Below are 20406 nucleotides of genomic sequence, written 5' to 3'. Positions count from 1 at the left end.
ATACAGTGCTATTACCATTGGCCATATTTTCTGTTCTGTACCTTTTATCTCTATGACTTATTCATTTTATAACTGGAAGCCTCTCTCTCCTTCTCCCCTTCACACATTTTGCCCATCCCTCCACCTCTTCCCCTCTGACAACCCTCAGTTGGTTCTCTGTATTTATGAGTCTGATTCTGCTGTTTGTTTATTCATTTATTTTGTTTTTTATATTCCATGTATTAGTGAAATCATACGGTATTTGTGTTTCTCTGACTTCACTTAGCATAATTACCTGTAGGTTCATCCATGTTGTCACAAATGTCAAGATCTCATAAGATGGTAAATTTTATGTGTCTTTTTTACCACAATAAAAAAAAAATAGAGAAGCAGTGGCACGCCAGAAAGGGAATCATAAGGTAAATGCGAAGCATCTACACTTTGACCCCCAACCCTCCCCTCCAGCCCCTATAACTTATACCTGGGGCTGTAATGAAAGGAAAAAAAATATGGCTGAGAGAAAACTAGAGCCCCAAAGGAAGAAGAGTAATTTGTTATTTTAAATGATTGCAAGGATCCTAAGAAATTATATATCAGGGTAATGCTACAAATAGATAGCTAATGTTAAAGAAGGGAAAAGTTGGATTGAGAAAAATATAAGTAGATGGATTTAATGTCCATTTTCACAAAATTCTAGAAAGTCATATGACTTTGATATGAAGAGTTTAGAGAAGAATTAGTGATAAAGAAGAGCCAAAAAGGCTCCCTCAGAACAAGTTCTTGCTGGACCAACACTAATGTTCTTTTTGGATTGGTTTAATAATAGAGGATTAAGTTTCTCCATGAATGTACATGGTGTTCAGCAGGTTGTTTGACAGAGTATCTCAAATGGAAGAGCGGGACTCTTCCTCCAAGATGAAGTAACAAGGCCAGGATTTACCCTTCCACCCAAAGCAAACAGATAATACATAGGAAACAATGGTTTTCAGAACAGTACAGAGGAGGCAGTGAAGGAATGTGGCCTCTGAGGGATGGGAAACAGACCAACAACCCTGAGTTTGCCCCAGCTTGCTGCCTTTATAGAGCTCATGGGCCACAGCACAGGGAGGAGGAACTGGGGCCAGGTGCAGCAGCCTTCCTGAGGAGATCGGAGTTGTGAGCCCAAGGAAACTAAAATAGCTGGTATTTATAGGAGAGAAGCAGTGAGCTGCACAGAGAAAGAACCCAAGACAATCCCCCCGGGAGTATCCAGCAGAGGAGAAAGAACTATCTGTACCTGAGTTGGGGGAAAGAATCATCAATGAGGGATTAAAAGGAACAGTTTATGGTGACCACACAGGGCCAAGAACAGTGTCTGTTCCCAGTAGCTTGACTGGAAAATCTCATAATTCATAGAGTACTGAGTATTCAGGGTAGTCCTTCCTCAGTAGTGGGGAATAATCTACTGCCTTGGATCCGCATAGTAAATCACAAAAACAAGACCTGAAAGGATGAAACTGTTTTCAAGTAACTTAACTATATAACTGAACAAAACTCAAGATTTATAGGAATACAAAATTATCTAGCAACCCAAAAGATAAGACTTATGATACATACCTGGCATCCAGCCAAAGATAACATGTATGCAGACAGGCCTGAAGGCATGACCAATAATGAAAATAATCAACTGAAACTAACTCAGAACTCATATAGCTGTTAGAATTAGCAGATGACATTAAAGCAGTTATTATTATATTCAAAAAATTAAATAGAGACATGGAAGATATAAAACCCAAATCCAACTTCTAGAAATGGAAACTTCAATGTCTGAATTGAAAGATACACCATAGAGGATTAGACATGCACAACATGCAACCCAATTTAAAACCTGGCAAAAGAATTAAACAGATACTTCATAAAAGAAGATCCAAGGATGGCAAGTAAGCTCATGAAAAAAAATATTCAACATGATTAGTACAGATTACAATTACAGACACTAGTGAATGAGACGATCAAAATAGACCCACACTTGCAGAGTGACCTCCCTTTACTTTCTGACTGTGGACTTATGTGGAGATGTAAGATAAGGCATGGAACATCTTCTAATTCTAAGAAGAAAATCATGAAGATCCTAACGACCTGGGAAAAAAAAATTGGAAACCGGATCTTTTGGCAACCCAGAAAATCCTCCATGTAGCAGAGAAAAAAAAACATTTTAGAAAACATTTTTATCGTTGGATAAGCATGAAAGCAGGCTGCAGTTTGCATCACAGGCGGATTGCAAAGACAGGAAGAAATTTCACCTTCCCATATAACCAAGCAGACACAATCCATTGCCATACGTGTTCTAAGATAAATTGCAATTGGTCCTTCTGTAAGAGTGCTTCCTCCACAGCACCATTTGCTTTACATAGTTCATTCTAAATTCACATGGTAACTGGGGTGACCATCTGTGTTAATTAATTGTCTTTATCCAAAGGAAAACCAACACTTCTGTCTCTGATAAGGGTTAGTTAACAGCTTTGGAGAGAAAGGCATCCACAGTGATGCCTTTCTAGCATACACAGTGATAGGGACACTGGGGTGCGTCTTCCTTTATGTTTACGTTGCAAAGGCAGACCTTGAGGAGAAACTAAATTGTAAAGTTGGCAAGAGGTTTGTTCAACTTTTAAAAAGATTTATGTACATCTCAGAGAGACAATTAGTTTTCTCAAGGCAGTGATCTAAGAAGAGGGAAAGAAGGATAAGGTATTTTGGCACCTGGAAAAAATTAATATTTTATTAACCTTTACAAAACTTAGAGCTCTGATAGTGTTTTATTGCTGAATGAACTAGCCTTTGTTACCATCTACCTCTGGGCTTTTTGTTACAGAAGCTAACTCCCACTGTTATGTAGTTTAGGTAGCCTGTATCCTGTAGGCAAAATCATCCTAACTTATTCAACTCCTAAGGGTAGAGGATCCCTCCCAGCTTCCTTATATCTCAGGACAAAGCCTGAACCATCAAAGAGCTCAGAAATGTCTGCTTTGTTCAGTTTATCTGTTTAAAAAAATGTATATTTTGCATTTGAATTTATATTATACATTAGCTTTAATATTTCTTTCTTTCCCACCTCTGCTCCTTAAAAAAGAAGAAACTTTAAGACTTGAGAAAAGATGTAGGGAAGAGAGGGATAAGTCTTTTTGGAGAGATTAAAATTATATTCTAACCAGTCTGTTAAAGACGTTATTTAAACCCAAGTATAAATGAAATGGAAGTTTTAAGTCAGTTATTTTTCAAACAATCTAAGGAGGTTTTGTTTTTTAGTTACATTCACATGTAAGCCTTTTTAGAGTTGTAGCTTCTTTCCATGATACACTGGATATTTCCATTGGTAGTTGTCAGTTACCAAGTCTTGTTTGATAAGTCAACATAAAGGACTAAGTAAGTACATATTAACTTGACAGCCAGTTCTTTTAGCCTTACCGTTTCTCTATCAACACTTACATTTTTCTCCTCAGATTTGGTTGACTTTTCTTTCTGTAAAACTTGCCTGTTCAGTAGTATCTGAACCAGGTAACTAACTGGTAACTCAACCAACCCTTGTGTTGAGATGACTTCTGGTACCACCACCTCCGGAATACCTTGTCTTTAGATAAGAGAAAGCTTAAAGAGACAACATATGAACAACATTTAGAAATAGCTCTAAAAATAAGCTAACATCTGTTCAAACTGAAGTACTTAATAGCACCTTTCTATATGCCTGTAGGCTTTTATCAGTGCTGCTTGTCATCTATTAAAACCATAGTTTTTAAAAAAATTCATATTTAAGGAAAAGTTAGTGTGGTAGTTGATTTAGATTGCTTTTACAGCAAAAATCACGCTTCTCCAGTTGTTCTGTTTTTAAAATCCAGGTTACAAATCTTAAATGTGTATGTAATAGTATACCATGTCCTCAACATTCTTTTCTGAATGTGTTATCCAACATAAAAAAGAATCGTTTAGCTATATTAATTTCAAGCATTGATTTTATTATAAATTTGTGAGTGGTGTGTGAGTACGTGTGTGTGTGTGTGTGTGTGTGTGTGTGTGTGTGTGTGTGTACATCTAACCCCTGCTCTCTAGTCTTGCTCCAGGCCCTTGGGACCAAGCAGCAGTGCTAACAGTCTACAGAGGTATCCCAGAGGTTGGGGGTAGGAGTTGCATTAGTTCTGAGGGCTGCCTTAACAAATTATCACAAACTCGATAGCATGACAGAAATTTATCCTCCCATAATTCTGGAGGCCTCAAGTCTGAAATCCATTCCCTCTAAAGATGGTCCATGACCTTGCAGCAGCATAGCTTTAATCCTTGCCTCTGGCTGCACATGACCTTCCTCCTTTTGTGCCTCTGGGTCCACAACTCCCTTTTCTTTCTCCTATAAAGTTACAAGTCATTGGATTTAGGTGAGTCCTAAACGCAGGATGATTTCATCTCAAGATCCTTGACTGATTACATCCCCACAGACCCTATTTCCAAATAAGGTCACATTCTGAGGCTCCAAGTAGACATGAGTGGGAGAGGTGGGCACTTCCATAGCATCCCCCAGGGAAAGGAATCATTTTGCAGGAAACTCTTGAATTTTCTGTCACTGTTCCTTCACACACTCCCGTCTCAAGAGATGACCAGGAGACCTGGGATTCCACAGAATCCACTTGTGGATTCTTGTGGATTTTAGTAAAATTCCAATTCTCTGGGCACACTTGTGCCGAGAGCTCCCAGAGCTTATGCTTCTAGTCTCCCTGCAGTAAGCACATTCAGCAGAGTCTCTTGCTGTGACCAGCCAAGTATGTTTTTTTTCAGTTCCAACTTCTCTGCCCATGACTTGGTGAATAAATCAGGTCTCAGTCCAGGGTCAGGGAGTGAGGCTCGAAGCCCCGAGACTTACTCTCCATTCCAGCTTTACCCAGTTACAATGTTGATAGGCAGTCCCCATTTACTTCAGTGCTGCGTGTTTTTACTTGGTTTTCTAGAACTGTAATGGTATTAATGGAAAAGATATCAATATGCCTATTTTTAAGATAAAGAAATTTCAGCAAAATCACTGTAAAGGAATTCTTCATCTAGCCAAATGCTAGGTCCAGCTAGTTATTGCTGAAATGAAGAGTTAGAACCCAGATTTCCTGACTCTCAGGTGTTGGTTTTTTATGCCCACTCTGAAGACCCCTTTAATAGAATTGAGATTGGAATATCCCCAACAGTTTAGGTAAAATTGATTGTTTTGTGTGTCAACTCTATCATTGTTGATTGCTGAGTGGCCACTGTGGCTTGCACTGCCCATGGAAAGGTCGGGAATCCTTGTCTTCATATAAACGATGCTGTTACCTACTGAGAGCACTTATGAAAGTCTTAGACCTCCTGCAAGTCCATAGTGTTTCTGAAAGCTTTATTTTAACAGTTTGCATTATCTGCTGAAAGAACTGCAAAAACTCTTACTAAAGTATTAGCATATAAAAGTCCTTGCTATGTCCAGGTAATGTACTAGTTATTTCCTTCAAATGTCTATTAATAAATGTGAACTAAGCTCTAGTTGTACTATGAGCCCTTTAAGCTGCCAAAACAGAGGGTTGATGTTATATGTGACTTTTTAAAAAATGTTTGAAAAATCATGAAGTGGTTGGTTTTATGCCGTTTCCCAGCATTGTTGTTTTCTGTGCTTCAGACAGGTATGTGGACTTTGTTTTTTAACTGTCTTCTGAAGCCTGGTTGCGCATCTTAACTGGGTTTTCTTCTGCACTGCACTATTCTGGAACACGTTATTATGTTTTAGGTCATGTGAGTGAGTGAGTTTCATTCCGTGATGTGTTTTTCATCGAAGCTGAGAGTAGGTTATTGGTTTCCTCTGCCAGTGTAACTAGATCACTTGATCTTCTTGTTGCACTCTAATTGAAGCTCATTTCTCTCCCTTTTAATTTCAGATATTTGTATCTGCTGTTCTCCAGTGATGATCTTTTACCTTTAGACCACTGGGTATTCAACACAGAGGCTCATCCTCTGCCCGTGTTACATTTAGCCAACACCACACTTTCAGGAAATCCTGCTGTTCGATGAAAGCGGCTCCAGAAAGACCATTCTCACCTGTGTTTTGTTTACATGGACCACTACAGAAATTAGTCTGGAGAGGGGGCTTTTGGAAACCTGGACCTCATAAGTCAGCATGGCAGGGTGAAACATGACTGTGCCCCACAAGACTTTTCAACTTGTAGATATCTCAACTTTGAAATGATTCCATTTTATACCTGACCAAAACCTGGTATGTATAAGACAAAGACCTGGTATGCTTGGATTCTTAAAGAGATGGTCACATGGGAAATTTTGCCTGTTATGCTATATTGTTTTTAGCGTCCTGGAATCTGGAAACTAGACTGCCTAAAGATAAGCCGAGAATGTGGAGCAACTTGCGGGAGTGAGAGATGGCCTTTGGAACCGATTATATATTTGTTCCTTCCAAAGCTTTCAAATCAAATATTTACTTATTATTTATCCCCCTTTCTCCATTTTTAATAATGGAAGGAACTAAAACAAAAGAACAGTAGAACGGCATCAAGAGCAAGAAGACTGGAAAAAGAAACAGAAGTACCTGTCCCCATCTCAGTTTTCAAGTTCCCCATTGGACGGCCAGACTGGCAACCATTTCAAATCCCAGTGTATTCCATTGAAATTTCTTGGTTAAATTTCATTTTCTCTGGGGGCATGATCTCACAAAGAATACTCTTCAAGTCTTTGTCTCCATATGGAATCATTGAAACTGCTATTTATCATAACCACTACTTATGAGCCTGGGTTTGGGATTTTGTGCATGTTGATCAGTCTAGTGTTGGTAGCATGACAAAAAGTGGGGGAAACACTATAGTTTGTCTCCTTGAAACCTGTTCTAAGAGAAAGCCTTGGTCTTGTTGGTAGGGGATTTTTTTTTTTTTCCCAAACCAGCAAATCTACCAAGTGAATTTTATCCACTTTAACCTTCTTATAAATTTAGTAAAATCCCTCAAACTTACAACTTAATGTAGCTTGGCAAAATTCACTATACTGTTTTGCAACTCTGAATTTACTTACCTTGATGAGCCAAATTTCTTTTACAGCCTATTACATCAAAAACAAACTACAGTGAAACTTGCTTAAACATTCTATCTGGAATGGGGATAGGGGATCCTTTATTTATTATCTCTTCAGATGAGTGAGTTTTTCACAAATATTTTATGTAAAAAATAAGATTCAGCTTTTATTTTCTGCAAGGATATTTATAGAAATCCAAAGAATCAGAACAGCTTCAAAATAATTTTTAGTGAAAAAAATGTAGTATAATTAGTCATGTTAACTAAATTTGGGATATATCTAAGGAAGTTTCTCTTACCATCAATAGATTTTGCAGTGATATTTATTTTTAAAGAAATTACTATTTCTTTATATTGGGAGAAGAACTTAAATTTTATCAAGAACTGTATTATAAATATGCTTGTAAATTTTCTGTCCCTTGAATTTATGTCACAGTGCAAGACACTTTCTTCTTTACATTTAATACAAACAGCTTCCATAGACAATAAAATTTGGGAGCAGTATAATTAGTCTAATTATTTACTCTAATTTGTAAATTTCATGAAACAATGTGAAAGAAGCCCACCTTGGAATTCTGAAGGCATATTCTCTTATTTTGATAGCTTTTCTTTTTAACCTTTTATTAGCATGTAGTAGATTTAAATTGGAGAAAGATTTAATAAATTAATATAATTAAGTATTTTCTGAGGGTCATCACCTTATACCACCAAGAGTCAGACAATCCTCACAATTTAGCAAATGATCCAGAAATGATAATTACCCCAGATTTTTCAGTATACATAGAAGATAAGGATGTGGAGCTCTAGTGCATTATTCAAGTGTTTAAGAGAGTTAAGTTTTAGCACACATTTTGAAATTATAGTATCTTTTACTAGAAAAATTAAAATTCTTAAATGAGAAGAGTAGACGACTAACTTGAGAAAGGGAAAGTATTTGGTTCTCAAAAAAAATGTTAGCCTTCCCCCTAAAAATAGTGCAAGTCCACTTACAAGTCACTAAATAGTGTGAACGACTTGAGGTAGCAAAGAGCCGCTGGGTAGAGACAGTGAGCCACCCATACTTTGTTTAGAAGGGTGCACAGTAAAGGGGCCTTCTTGGTCTCCCAGGAGCTTCTCAAGGAAGGAGAAGACAGAGCCCCGACCCGGCAAGTGCTCAGTTTCTATCTCTGGGCTGAGTGGGGCTTAAAAGGAGGCTAGAGAGGTGCTTGAACATGGCCAGTGCTCGTTCAAGCGAAGAATCAAGAATCGAAGAATCGGAGAGGTACAAGGGAAGGGTCTTCACCACCACCCAGTACCTCCCCCTGTGATGACAAGACTAGAGCTTATCACAATGCTTCCATTGTTTCCTTCTCTGAATACCAAAGGCAATTAAAGTCAGCTACAGATGACTTGCCAGTGTCATGTTTCGTTTTGTTTTGTTTTTTACAGATTTTTAAAATTATTTCCACTAAGATCAATAGTTATCCCACTTTCTGCTTAGTTTTCCAAGAGTATTTACTTTCTTTTGTCCCTTGCCGTCCTTGGCATTTCATAGACCTATTACTCAGGTTAAAATACTCATTATGTGTATAAGACCTTTGCAGAGAGCCTAAAGATGCTTCTTTCCAGGTGCCTCTTCAGAGAGCTGACACCTAATTTTGTGCCTTTGGCACAAATGTGCTGAGTAGATTGATCAGTTGGTACATAAAAGAAAAGCAGAGATGTTGAACACCCCTCTACCTTCTCCATTTCTCTTCTAGAATTTTAGAATCACACTTTTTTGTTGAAACCAGTATAAAGTTGTTAAAGCCAAGTGAATGTGGCCCTAACCAAAAACCCATCTCTGCAGATAAAACAGACCCCAGTCAGAGAGTTCTTGCTTTCTGGGGAGTTGCATGTATGTGTTGTTGTGTGCCTGACACCAACTTCTACCCGTCTTTGAGCAGAGGTGTGTATATGTAAGAGTGAACTGGATGTTGGAGGAACACGTTCCTTTTGTGAAACGTTGACCCTCGTTCTCTGTGACATCAGCTAAGGCACCCCTGGGCTGCCCTTGGTAGATCTTAACCAAGTGGTTTGGAACTGTGACCATCGGCTTCTCATCTCCACTCTCCTTTGCCAAAGTCTTTGTCCGAGCTCCAGATTTGTTGATAAAAGATTCTGCTTGCCATTCTCATTATACAGTTTCTCCTTCAGCCTGGATTTCTGTGAACGAATGCATGCGTGAGTGAGCGAATGAGTGAACATAGAGTCCCTGATAGGTGCCGAGCACTGTGCTAGGCACTCTCGAGCATTAGAACATTTTGTGACTCTGGTGCCATTTTCTGTGTAAGAGTAATTCATACCATCGTAAATGTTTTCCAGTATGAATTATGTTACAAAATCATTAATTTTATATTTCATTTAAATTAAAGAGGAAGAGAAATGGTTTATAATATATTTTAAGCGATGTGTTACTATATAGTACTAACAGCTATAATTGTAGTTAATAACTAGTCTCTTGGAAAATGTCAGAGAAATACTTGATTTCTGATGTAACTTTGACTAAAATACTTTAGAAATAAATAAAAACATTCTTATTTTGCTATATCACTTGAATTATATAATGAAAAAGTAATGTTTTATAGAAATGCTGGTTATTTTATATTCAAAAAATTTTGTCATGTAAGTCATGGGTAAAATCTGCAGTTGTAAATTATTTTTCCTCTGCTAAGGGTCCCAGTCATGGTCCCATGCTGTTAAATATAAATATATATATACTAAAATATTTCTGAGTTCCAAATAACAGTCTTTAGTAATCGTATTTTGAGTTCTTGTTTCTCTTTAGTCTCCATATCTTCCAATTGGCTAGCTCATATTCTTATCCTTTACATAAGTATATACATAAATACACATACACAGATTTTTGATATTGTCTGTGTTAACAAACACAGTTGCTAACCAGTTTTAGCTACGCAAATTCTAAGCAGAATAATTGGGTAACCAAATATGATCTGGCAATATTTTAATGTACTTATTCTGGTTCAAGAACACAGGTGAAGACAATTTTCTCTTCAGCTCATTCAGATCATGATGGAAACATTCTTTGATCTATAATAGGTCAGCAAGCTTTTCTGTAAAGGGCCAGATAATACTTTAGGCTTTGTGCACCATCAGTCTCATGTATCTGGTACTCATTTCTGCAATTGGAACATGAAAGTTGGTGTAGACAATATGTAAACGAAGGGATGTCGCTGTGTTCCAATAAAACTTTATTTACAAAAGCATGGAGAGCTGGATTTGGCCCATGGGTCATGGTTGCTAACCCTTGATCCCAAGTTAAATTTCTCTAAGACCCTTATGTAATCTTTGATCTGCATCTTTCCTCTGTGTTTGAGTTACATAATTCATTTTTAAAGCAAAAAGATGGTATGTATGTATGATTGTATGGATTTGTGTAACCTAAAGCTATATATTTTGTGGTCTTGAAAATAGGTCTACTCTTCGGGAGTCTGTTCAGGTTTCAATATGATATAACTACTGTGAAAGAGGCATTTTTGTTGTTGTTTTGGGGGTGTGCTATCAGCCAGTTTCCTTGCCTTGTCATTTAGTGCCACGATTCCAGACTTCCATGTAAAAAGGAGGGTCTCTGTGGTGTCAAAATACTATATTCTCTCCAAGCTCCGCCTCCTTGTTGACCTTTGGACCAGGACTCCGGATTGCTGGAGCTGCAAAAACTCATCCACTTGAGTACTCTCAGATCCCAGCGATGGGAATATGATAGAATCTCTGACCTTTGTGCTGCAGAAACCAATCTCTTGAAAAATTAGAAGCAACAGAAAATGGGTTATGTGCCTCATTTGCCAGTTGGCAGCCACTCTTCCTTTTTTAGACCACAGGATGGTACTGCCCCTGTTACCTATAGAACAGCCTGAAGCTGAGTGCAGAGAAAAGATATATCCAAAAGGAAGTTCCCTTTTCTCTTACTGCATAACTTGCCTCACATCCTTTACAAGTCTATAGCATTATTTCAGAATGTCAATAGACATCATATCTAAATTAAAGCATCTTCAACATCAGCCTTACATTTCCACCGTTGAAAAGCTCCTCTCAAACTTTGCTTGAGCCCAACAGCACTCATGAAATTACTCAAAGTTACATGACACCATATTACCTAGTATATTTGCAGTGTACCAGTCATCGTGAGAGAGAGATTTTTCATTAAGAATTTTATTGAATAGGCATTTTGCTACTTTTGGAAATTCTAGAGGAGGGGGAGCTTGTAAACGAGCTGCCTTTATAGTTCCAGCATATATAGAGCACTTCAGTTCAGTGTGGTTGTAAGTATGAGCACACAAACACATAAACCCACATCTATACGTGCTAATATGCACAAGATTTTAACCGCAGATGTCTTGCTGCTATTGAATGCTACAGAATTATATGGCAAATTGCTTACCAGAATACTCTATGGAGATAAGCTCAGCTCACTCTTGGGAAGAATTATTTCTTAGAAAACAATTTAGTTTTTGTTGGATTAATTAAATAAGGTATCCCCAGTTTTAATGACTAGATTTGGAAATTGAAATGCCATTCTTCAATCTCACTGGTCTCAAATTCACTGATAAAAATCTCTCCCTAACCTAGTAAGTGGAGTAAGAATAATCTTCTAGATCGGTACCCACTGGCCGCTCTTGAGCTGATTTCCAGTCATGTCCTCCATATGTAACTTTTATAAATTAAAGGTAATATTGTATATTGAAGATCAAATAAAGATGTTCCTTAAGTGAAAGTCTGTGTTTATCCTTCATCTATACCCACTGATGGCAATAGAGTTCAATCTTCCTACTTACATGACAACTTTCGCTCTTACAGTAAGTGGTAGTCTTCAGTCTTCTACCTGAAGAGAGTATTTCTTTTGGTTCAGCTAATCCTTACATTGATGTTAGAGAAAGAGGAAGAGATTGTGAAAAGATAAATTTTTTTGAAGATTAATTTATTTTGGAGAGAGAGAATCTCAAGCAGACTCCTTACTGGGTGCAGAGCCCAACTAAGCCCTCCATCCCACGACCCTGAGATTGTGACCTGAGCCGAAATCAAGAGTTGGACGCTCAACTGACTGAGCCACCCAAGTGCCCCTGTAAAGGATAATGTTTTTATCCCATCTGATTTTGAGAACAAACGATGGGCCTATGTGACAATCTCACAGTATAGCAATACTGTGCCTAGCACCTCCAGGACCTAGTCTACCCTGTGAGGTCATCAAGCTTAAATGCCTTACTCACTGGATCTCATTCCATCACATTAAAATCTGACCTGGTTCTTGAGCAAAGACAGGCTTCAGAGGCTTGAGGAGTAGGATCAGCTAGGCTATAGATAGTGGTTTAATCTGATACTGTAAAGTCACAGGATATTTAAAACCCTGAGCCCATGTGGCATCAATAAGGTAGTGGTCAAACCTGAAGCAACAGCTGATTTACAACCTTGAGGTCTCATTCTTTCCGGCACAGTGGATTTCAACTTGATCAAAATTTTAGACTAGTAAATTTACATTGTGGGCGTATAAAAATTCATTGCGGACTTACCTTTTCAAGAACAATTAAAACACAACCAGATGAAAGAATAAGGATCTCTTGAGTGACTACAATTTGATAAAATCTGGGCCTCTGCCTGCCAGATAGCTGAAATTGACAAATAACGTTCATGCTAAGAGCATGGGCTCATCATAGAAACATCATAGATTGGTGATTGCTGGGGAGTGAGGGGGATGGAAATATTGGCCAAAGGGTGCAAAAGTCTTTAAGAAATAAGTTCTGAGGTGTAATGTACAGGTGGTGACTATAGTTAACAATACTGTTACGTATTTGAAACTTGCTGATAAAGTAGGCTTCCATGTTCTCACCTTCTCACAGTGTTAGATGATGGGTGTGTTAACTAAGCTTATAGTAATCGTTGCAGAATATGCATCATATCAAATCATACACAGTTTAAGTTTGCACCCTGTTATGCCAATTATATCTCAATAAAGTTGCTTTTTAAAAAGCGTGGAACTCATATGCTTTTTAAAAAAGGCTGAGATATAATTGGCATAACGTGTAAGATGAGACTACCTCATTGGCTGACCTAACACAATTTAATTTTGTGATGAAATATAAAATTTTCTATTTTAACTAGTGTTAAGTATACAGTGCCTTGGCATTCATAGTCACATTAACAATGTGTAAACATCATCACTGTTTCCAAAACTTGCTCATCGCTTCCAACAATCTCTGTAACCATTAAACAATAATTCTCATTCCTCCCCCCTAAAAAAGACACCAAGAAAAATCACAATTTTCTTGGTGGTAAAATGAGTATAATACAGGATTTTCAGGAGAATTTTAATTTGAGAAAAACCCGTATACCTGGCCTGAAATGAGCTCACAAGTTCAGTTATGCTTTCGAATTATTTTTATTAGCATATCAGAGTAATCATTTCTTTTTATTATTATTTATTCTTGAGAGAGATAGAGAGTCAGAGACACAGGCAGATGGAGAAGCAGGCTCCATCCTGGGAGTCCCTGACATGGGACTCCATCCCTGGTCTCCAGGATCACGCCCCAGGTGGAAGGCAGGCGCTAAACTGCTGAGCCACCCGGGTTGCCCCAGGTAATCATTTAGAGTAATCACTTCTAAAAGAACAGAAAAAAATTTTTTTAATAAAGTAGTGAAGGGCATGGGGTGCCTAGGTGGCTCAGTTGGTTAAGCACCTGATCCTTGTGATCTCAGTTCAAGTCTTGATCTCAGGGTCATGAGTTCAAGCCTCTCATTGCACTCCATGCTGGGCATGGAGCCTACTTAATAATAATAATAATAATAATAATAATAATAATAATAATAATAATAAAAGGAAGAGCAGTTAGGGCAGAAGAGATCCAAAAAAAACCATCTAGTTCTACCTCCTTATCTTAAACATAAGGAAACCTAAATCAAAAATGAAGGCATTAGATAATCTTTAAGATGGTATTCCAGTTTTATCATTCATGAGTCTATGAAATAAGACTTGTGCAGTTTTGTTATAAAAAATTTAATAACAAGCCAATATGTTCGTAATATATGTGAGCCAAGCAGTTTATTTTAACCAAGCAGTTTAAAAAGTATAGAAATCTTTTTTTTTTTTTTTTGCTAAAATACACAGCAAAAAAATGTACACTAGTAAGTGGCAGTTATCTTTGTGAGGTAAGGATATAAGAATTTTTTGATATTGCTTGTTTAAAAAAATAGCAGCTTTGTTGAGGTGGAATCTACATCAGGCTTTCCCATTGTAAGTGGAAACCAGTGGCTGTTGAGTGAGCTTGAGGGGCATGCAACACTCTCATAGTCCACAAAGACCGTGCATGCCCATTTGCAGTCAATCTTCATTCTTTTCCTAGCTTCTGACAACCACTAATCACTTTTTGTCTTTATAGATTGGCCTCTTCTGGACATTTCATATAAACGGCATCATTTACATATGGTCTTTTGCATCTGGCTTCTTTAACCTAGGGTAATGTTTTCAAGCTTTATGCTGTAAGAAGTACCAGAAGTGTTCCTTTTTATTGCTGGAAATATTGCACTGTATGGATGTGTCATAGTTTGTTTATCCACTCATCAACTGATGCACATTTGGATTGTCTCCACTTTTTGGCTATTGTGAATAATGCTGTTATGGACATTTGCATAGAGGCTTCTGTGTGAACATATGTTTTCATTCCTCTTGGGTACGTACTTAGGAGTGGAACTGCTGGGTAACATGCTAAAGTTATGTATAACTCTTTAAGGAACTACTGTACTACTGTCTTCCAAACTGACTGTTTTTACATTCCCACCAGCTATGCACAGGGGTAAGAAGAGTACTGGCTTCTCCACATCGACACTTGCTATTCTGTCTCTTTTCTCTGCCTGTTATTTTTTGTTAATTTTTTTTTTTATTTTATTTGTGAGATACACAGAAAGAGGCAGAGACACAGGCAGAGGGAGAAGCAGGGAGCCTGATGTGGGACTCGATCCTCGGCCCCCAGGATCACGCCCTGAGCCAAAAGCAGATTCTCAACCACTGAGCCACCCAGGCGTCCCTCTCTCTCTCTCTCTCTCTCTCTCTCTCTCTTTTCATAGCCATTTTAGTGGGTGTGAAGGTGTATCTCAGTGTAGTTTTAATTTGCATTTCTCTAGTGACTAATGATTGAATATTAGCCATTTGTAAATCTTTTGTAAAATGTCTGTCCAAATATTTTGCCCATTTAAAAACTAGGATTGTCTTACTGAGTTGTAAGGGGCTCTTTATGTATTCTGTATTTATTTTAACATTGCAGTTTGTCTTTTCATTTTTAATGGTGTATTTTGAAATACAAAATATTTTGATTTTGATAATGAGCAGTTTATCAATATTTTCTTTTATGGATTGTCCTTTTTTGTCTAATCCAAGGTTATAGAAACTTTAGACTTAGGCTTTCTTCTAAAAGTCTTAAAATTTTAGTTCTGACATTTAGGTCTATGATCCATTTTGAGTGAATTTCGTGTGTATAAGGGTCTCAAGTCATTGTTGCATGTGAATAATTATCCTAGTACTATTTATTGAAAAGACTACTCTTTCCCCCATTAAATTGCTCTGACACCTTTGTGAAATATCAATGGATTGTAAATGTAAGATTTTTATCACCAGGTTCTTAATATTGTTCCATTGATCTATTCCTTTCCTCGTGCCAGTACCACAGTACGTTGATTACTGTTGCTTTAGGGCAGTGGTTCTCAGCCAAGGCTGATTTTGCCCTACTTCCCCCAGGAGACATTTGGCAATGTTGGAGGACATTTTTATTTTATTTTATTTTTTTTAAGATTGTATTTATTCATGAGAGACACAGAGAGGCAGAGAGACAGGCAGAGGGAGAAGCAGGCTTCCTACAGGGAGCCCGATGCAGGACTCGATCCCAGGACCCTGGGATCGCGATCTAAGCCAAAGGCAGATGCTCAACCATTGAGCCACCCAGGTGCCCCTCGGAGGATGTTTTTGATTGTCATGTCTACGGGAGAGAGAGGAAGTGTGTGGGGGCATTAGTGGGGGGAAGTCAGGGACTGAGATAGTATTGACTCCTTCCTCCCCCCCCCACCCCGATAATAGTTTACCCTTCCGTTTGTTTGCATATCTTATAATTTTTTATTGAAAAACATTTTAGGAGCGTCTGGGTGGCTCAGTTGGTTATGCATCCACCTCTTGATTTCGGCTCAGGTCCTGATCTCAGGGCCATGGGCCAGTAGGAGGAGCATGTAATCAAGCTCAGGATGGGCTTGGAGGGGAGAGAGTAGTCAAGACAGATTCTGTAGATCGGCGATTTTGAACTGGAGTGAATCTGAAGGGAGAAAGAAGCTATTGGGTAAGGCAAGGATAGCTGAAGACACCAGGAGGTATGATTTCCAAAGGTAGGAAGACTAGCCTTGAACTTGAGAAAGGACATACACTTCAGAGAGACCCAGGAAATCATCCTCTCCTGCAGTCCTTTTCAAGCACTGCCCACAGCCCAGGGTAGGCCCCCCAGGGCCCCCAGCAAGGGTCCCTGTGGTGGCTCTCTGTTCTGAAAGCCTGGGTTCAGCCATCTGCAAGGAGAGACAAAAAAAGAGTTTATTGAGGAAGTAGTTAAGGGACTCCTGTGGAAATAGATTTCAAAAATACTCATCAAAACTTCGGATGACTCCAAAATGAATGAGCGTGGGCAGGGTGTTTTGAAACTGTTCCAGGGTAGGAAGCCAGAAAACTAGGCCACTAGAGGGCAAGAATCTCTATTTTCTTTTTTATTCTCTTGATCTTCAACTGGTGGAAGCCTCTGGGAGGCTAGAGCTGCAGTGAAACCTCTTAAGTTTTTCAAGACACCCTAACACCCTAACCTGTGACCAACAGAGGATGCCACAGCCCCTGTCTGAGACTGAGGACTCGGCACAGGGTCCCGCTTGCCCCGGAGCTCATGCCCCATGGAAACCAAGTCAGCGATGGAATGTTTGCCAAACAGAAGGCAGATGTTGCCTGAAAAACACTTTTTCCTTTCCTTCCAAATATTAACCCCCACACACACTTCCTTTAAAGGCTTTGATCTCTAATAGGTAAGACTTAGTAGAAGATGAAAAATCTCTCCAATCAGAGATATTTTAGCTAGAACTCTACAAGTGATTTTAGAAAATTCTAATTCGAACCATAGAAATGATTGTAGCTCGCATGGGACTTGTGGAAGAGTGTATGTAATGATGTTTTGTAAGTCAAATTATAATTGCTCACCGTTTTTCTTTGGAAGATTTTATTTATTTATTCATGAGAGACACACAGAGAGAGGCAGAGACACAGGCAGAGAGAGAAGCAGGCTCCCTGTGGGGAGCCCGATGTGGGACTTGATCCTGGGACTCCAGGATCATGCCCTGGGCCAAAAGCAGGTGTCCAACCACTGAGCCACCCAGGTGTTCCACTCACCGTTTTTCTTACTTATTCAAGTCTACTTAAGTCCTTTGGAATTATTTTTTCCTTAAATGTTTATTGAGCATCTATGTGCCAAGAACGGTGCCCAGTGCTGGAGACCCAGTGCCAACTCTGACACGGTGGATCTGCTGGGGTAGCAGAGGGTAGACCAGCAAGCCAAAAAGCATGCTCTCTAGTAAAGATGTGTGCCCAATGCTACCAGGGCTTGGAAGAGAAGAGCCCCCCCCCCTCCTGGGGGTGTGTGGCAGGTGAATGTGATGGCGACAGTAAAGCAACTGCTGACTGTGAGTCCTCCCTGTTGGAAATGGGAGGGGAGTGAGTCTTCCTAAGCGAGGAGGAGGACTGAGAGCAGGAATCACCCCTTTTGGAGTAGGAGAGCTACCGGGTGGAGGAGAGAGCGCAGAGAGGGAGCCAGGCCGCCCCAACTCGAGCTCACAGAGAGGAAGCCTTAGAGCTGGGAGGAGTGAGGAGCTTGGAAGTGGTAGGAGTCTGGCTGCAACACACAGGGAAAGGCAGTCAAGCGTCTGCCTTCAGCTCAGGTTGTGATCCCGGGGTGCGGGGATCCAGTCCCACATTGGGCTCCCCGCAGGGAGCCTGCTTCTCCCTCTGCCTGTGTCTCTGCCTCTCATGAATAAATATAATCTTTAAAAAAAAAAAAAAGGTTACTGAAATAATCCAGGGTGAGGAACGATGGCAGCTCAGACCTGTCGAGGACCCTGATGTGGTCTGGATCCCGAAGGCAGAGCCGAGCAGGCCTGTTCACCAGCCGGTGATGACTGTGAATGGAAGAGAGAAGCCAAGGTCGACTCCCAGGTGCAGGACCTGACCCGGGCCGGCTGGGGTTGCCCTCGGGTAACCGACCCAGAGCCCCGAGGATCTGGGAGGGGCGCACCTGCGGTTCCGCCGGCCCTGCGAGCCCCACCCCCACCCCGGGCGGCCCAAACGGGGGACAGGGCGGGCCTGGAGTTCAGGGGCGTCGAGGTGGAGGCCCCCCTGTGACCAGGGGTGCGGGGCGCCGCTGCGACGCGCTGAGACCTCGGCGGGGGCGGGGGCGGGGGCGGGGCCGGGGGAGCCCGGGCTGGGCTCGAGCCCCCGCGGTGACCTCGCCTGCAGCGCGTCCCGGGATGGCGGGGACAGGAAGCCGGCTCAGGGCGGGGCCAAGAAGTGGGGGGGGGGGACGCAATGTCAACGACTCTCGAAGGGAGTTTTGCTGCAGGGAGGGGCCCCCAAACCAGGCGACAGGCGGACAAAGAGGGGTGCGGGATGCAGGACAGATTCTTCTTGGAGGAGACCCTGCGGCTTGTTGGGTGTTCCCATGGAACCTCCGGGTGGAGGGGGAATCCGTGCCGCGGGAGGCAGGGCCCTGGGGCCAGGCGCTGGCCGGGCGCGGGGGGCGGTGGGTCGCGCAGGAGGCCACAGCCTCGCCCCGGGAGGCGGCGGCGCTGCTCCCACAGGGCGCGGGGCGCGGGGCGCGGGGCGCGGAGGCCCGTGGGCCGGGGCTGCGGGGGCTGTGCCCTGCCTGCCTCTGCCCGGTGAGCGGGACCCCAGGCCACCGACAGAGTGCGGGTGGCGGTGGGAGTGGGGTCGGAGGTGTTGGGATTTAAGGAGAAAGGAGACAAGAAAAAGTGTAAGAAATAGTTTCACAGCAAAGGGGGAATAGGGGGCAAGAGGGCAACCACCCCATTTTATGGTCTCTACGGTACCAACTCTTACCAGCGTATCTCCCCACCTCTGGCCGCTGAGCATTGGAAAACCCAAGTGCAATTTTCAAGAAGGAAAGAAAAATCTTTTTAAAAAGCATTTAAGAACTGAGATGTCTGGGAGGCTTAGTGGTGGAACATCTGTTTTTGGGTCAGGGTGTGATCCTGGGATCGAGTCCCGCGTGGGGCTCCCCACATGGAGCCCGCTTCTCCCTCTGCCTGTGTCTCTGCCTCTCTCTCTCTGTGTGTGTCTCTCGTGCATAGAGAAATAAAATCTTTAAAAAATGAATAATGAAAGTGTTTAAGAACTGACAGCCAGTGGAGGAGGCTCGTGAGAGTCTCCCAGTCTAGGAGACGTGAACCCAAAGAAGTCAGGCCCACACGCTCAAGGCCACCTCTGCCCCTGAGCTCCTCAGCCGGGCTGGAGGGAGGTGACACACGCAGCCAGCCACCTGCATTCCCTGTGCTTTGGGTTCCCCCTCTGGCCTCCCTGCCCTTGTGGGATATGGCTGGGTGCCCCACTGAACCTGGAAGGGACAGGTCGAGGCAGGGCCTCTCCTTACACCCTGAGGCCAGGGAAGGGCAGCTCATCTGTGCTCCCTGAGGCCCAGGTGAGGATGGATGCGCCCAGGACCTGGAGGCTGGCTGGTCCCCGAGCTCACAAGCCTGCAGCCCCTCAGGAAGCAGAAGGCCCCCCTGGTGCAAGGAGGAGGGGAGGGGAAGCCACATTGCCCCTCAAGCCCCGGTGGCACTGCCTCCGGGAGCTGAAAGCTGGGGGCACCCCGGGGTCTCATGTCTGACCTTGTGTCCTAGGGGCTCTCCGTGCTCCCAGGGCACCCTTCAGCTCCGTGCCCGTTTTCCTAGCCTTTCTCGTGCACCTTCCCGGCTTCATATCTCACACTTGCCCGGCCAGCATGGCCAGCTCAGTGGGAGCCGGAGGGACAGGGACGAGCAGTGTGGGGGAGGGAGGAGAGGATGGAGGGAGCGAGTATGTGGGTGCGGGACAGTGGGAGGCAATGAGGGGGGAAGGGGATTGGTCACAGGGCTGGGTTGAGGTCCTGGGCTAGCTCCTAACCCTCCCCTGGGCCAGAATCCTGGAATCCCAGGTCTCTTGACTACAGTGAAGCTCAGCAGATGATGGGGTCCAGCAGGAACCCCCATACTCCTGTGTGTAGCAAAGGCAAAGGGCATTTCAAGCCAGAAAGGATGAGGTCAAAGGCAGCCAACTAAACTCCTGCCC

At 41.9% G+C, this 20406-nt stretch overlaps 1 protein-coding gene across 1 annotated transcript in view; it reads left to right on the top strand.

The window, feature by feature from the left end:
- The window catches only part of MAN1A2 (mannosidase alpha class 1A member 2), a 182208-nt gene extending 170427 nt beyond the window's left edge, over positions 1 to 11781 (top strand). The window contains exon 13 of the mRNA XM_072766782.1: positions 5895 to 11781. Within this exon, the coding sequence (XP_072622883.1) occupies positions 5895 to 6027 (133 nt within the window). The 3' untranslated portion in view covers positions 6028 to 11781. The remainder of the gene's footprint in view (positions 1 to 5894) is intronic.
- Positions 11782 to 20406: the final 8625 nt, after the last annotated feature.

The sequence above is a fragment of the Vulpes vulpes genome, chromosome 8, assembly GCF_048418805.1.
Source record: "Vulpes vulpes isolate BD-2025 chromosome 8, VulVul3, whole genome shotgun sequence".
NCBI classification, from domain to species: Eukaryota; Metazoa; Chordata; class Mammalia; order Carnivora; family Canidae; genus Vulpes; species Vulpes vulpes.
The sequence above is the reverse complement of the archived record's forward strand: the minus strand, read 5'-3'. Positions and strand labels throughout refer to the sequence as shown.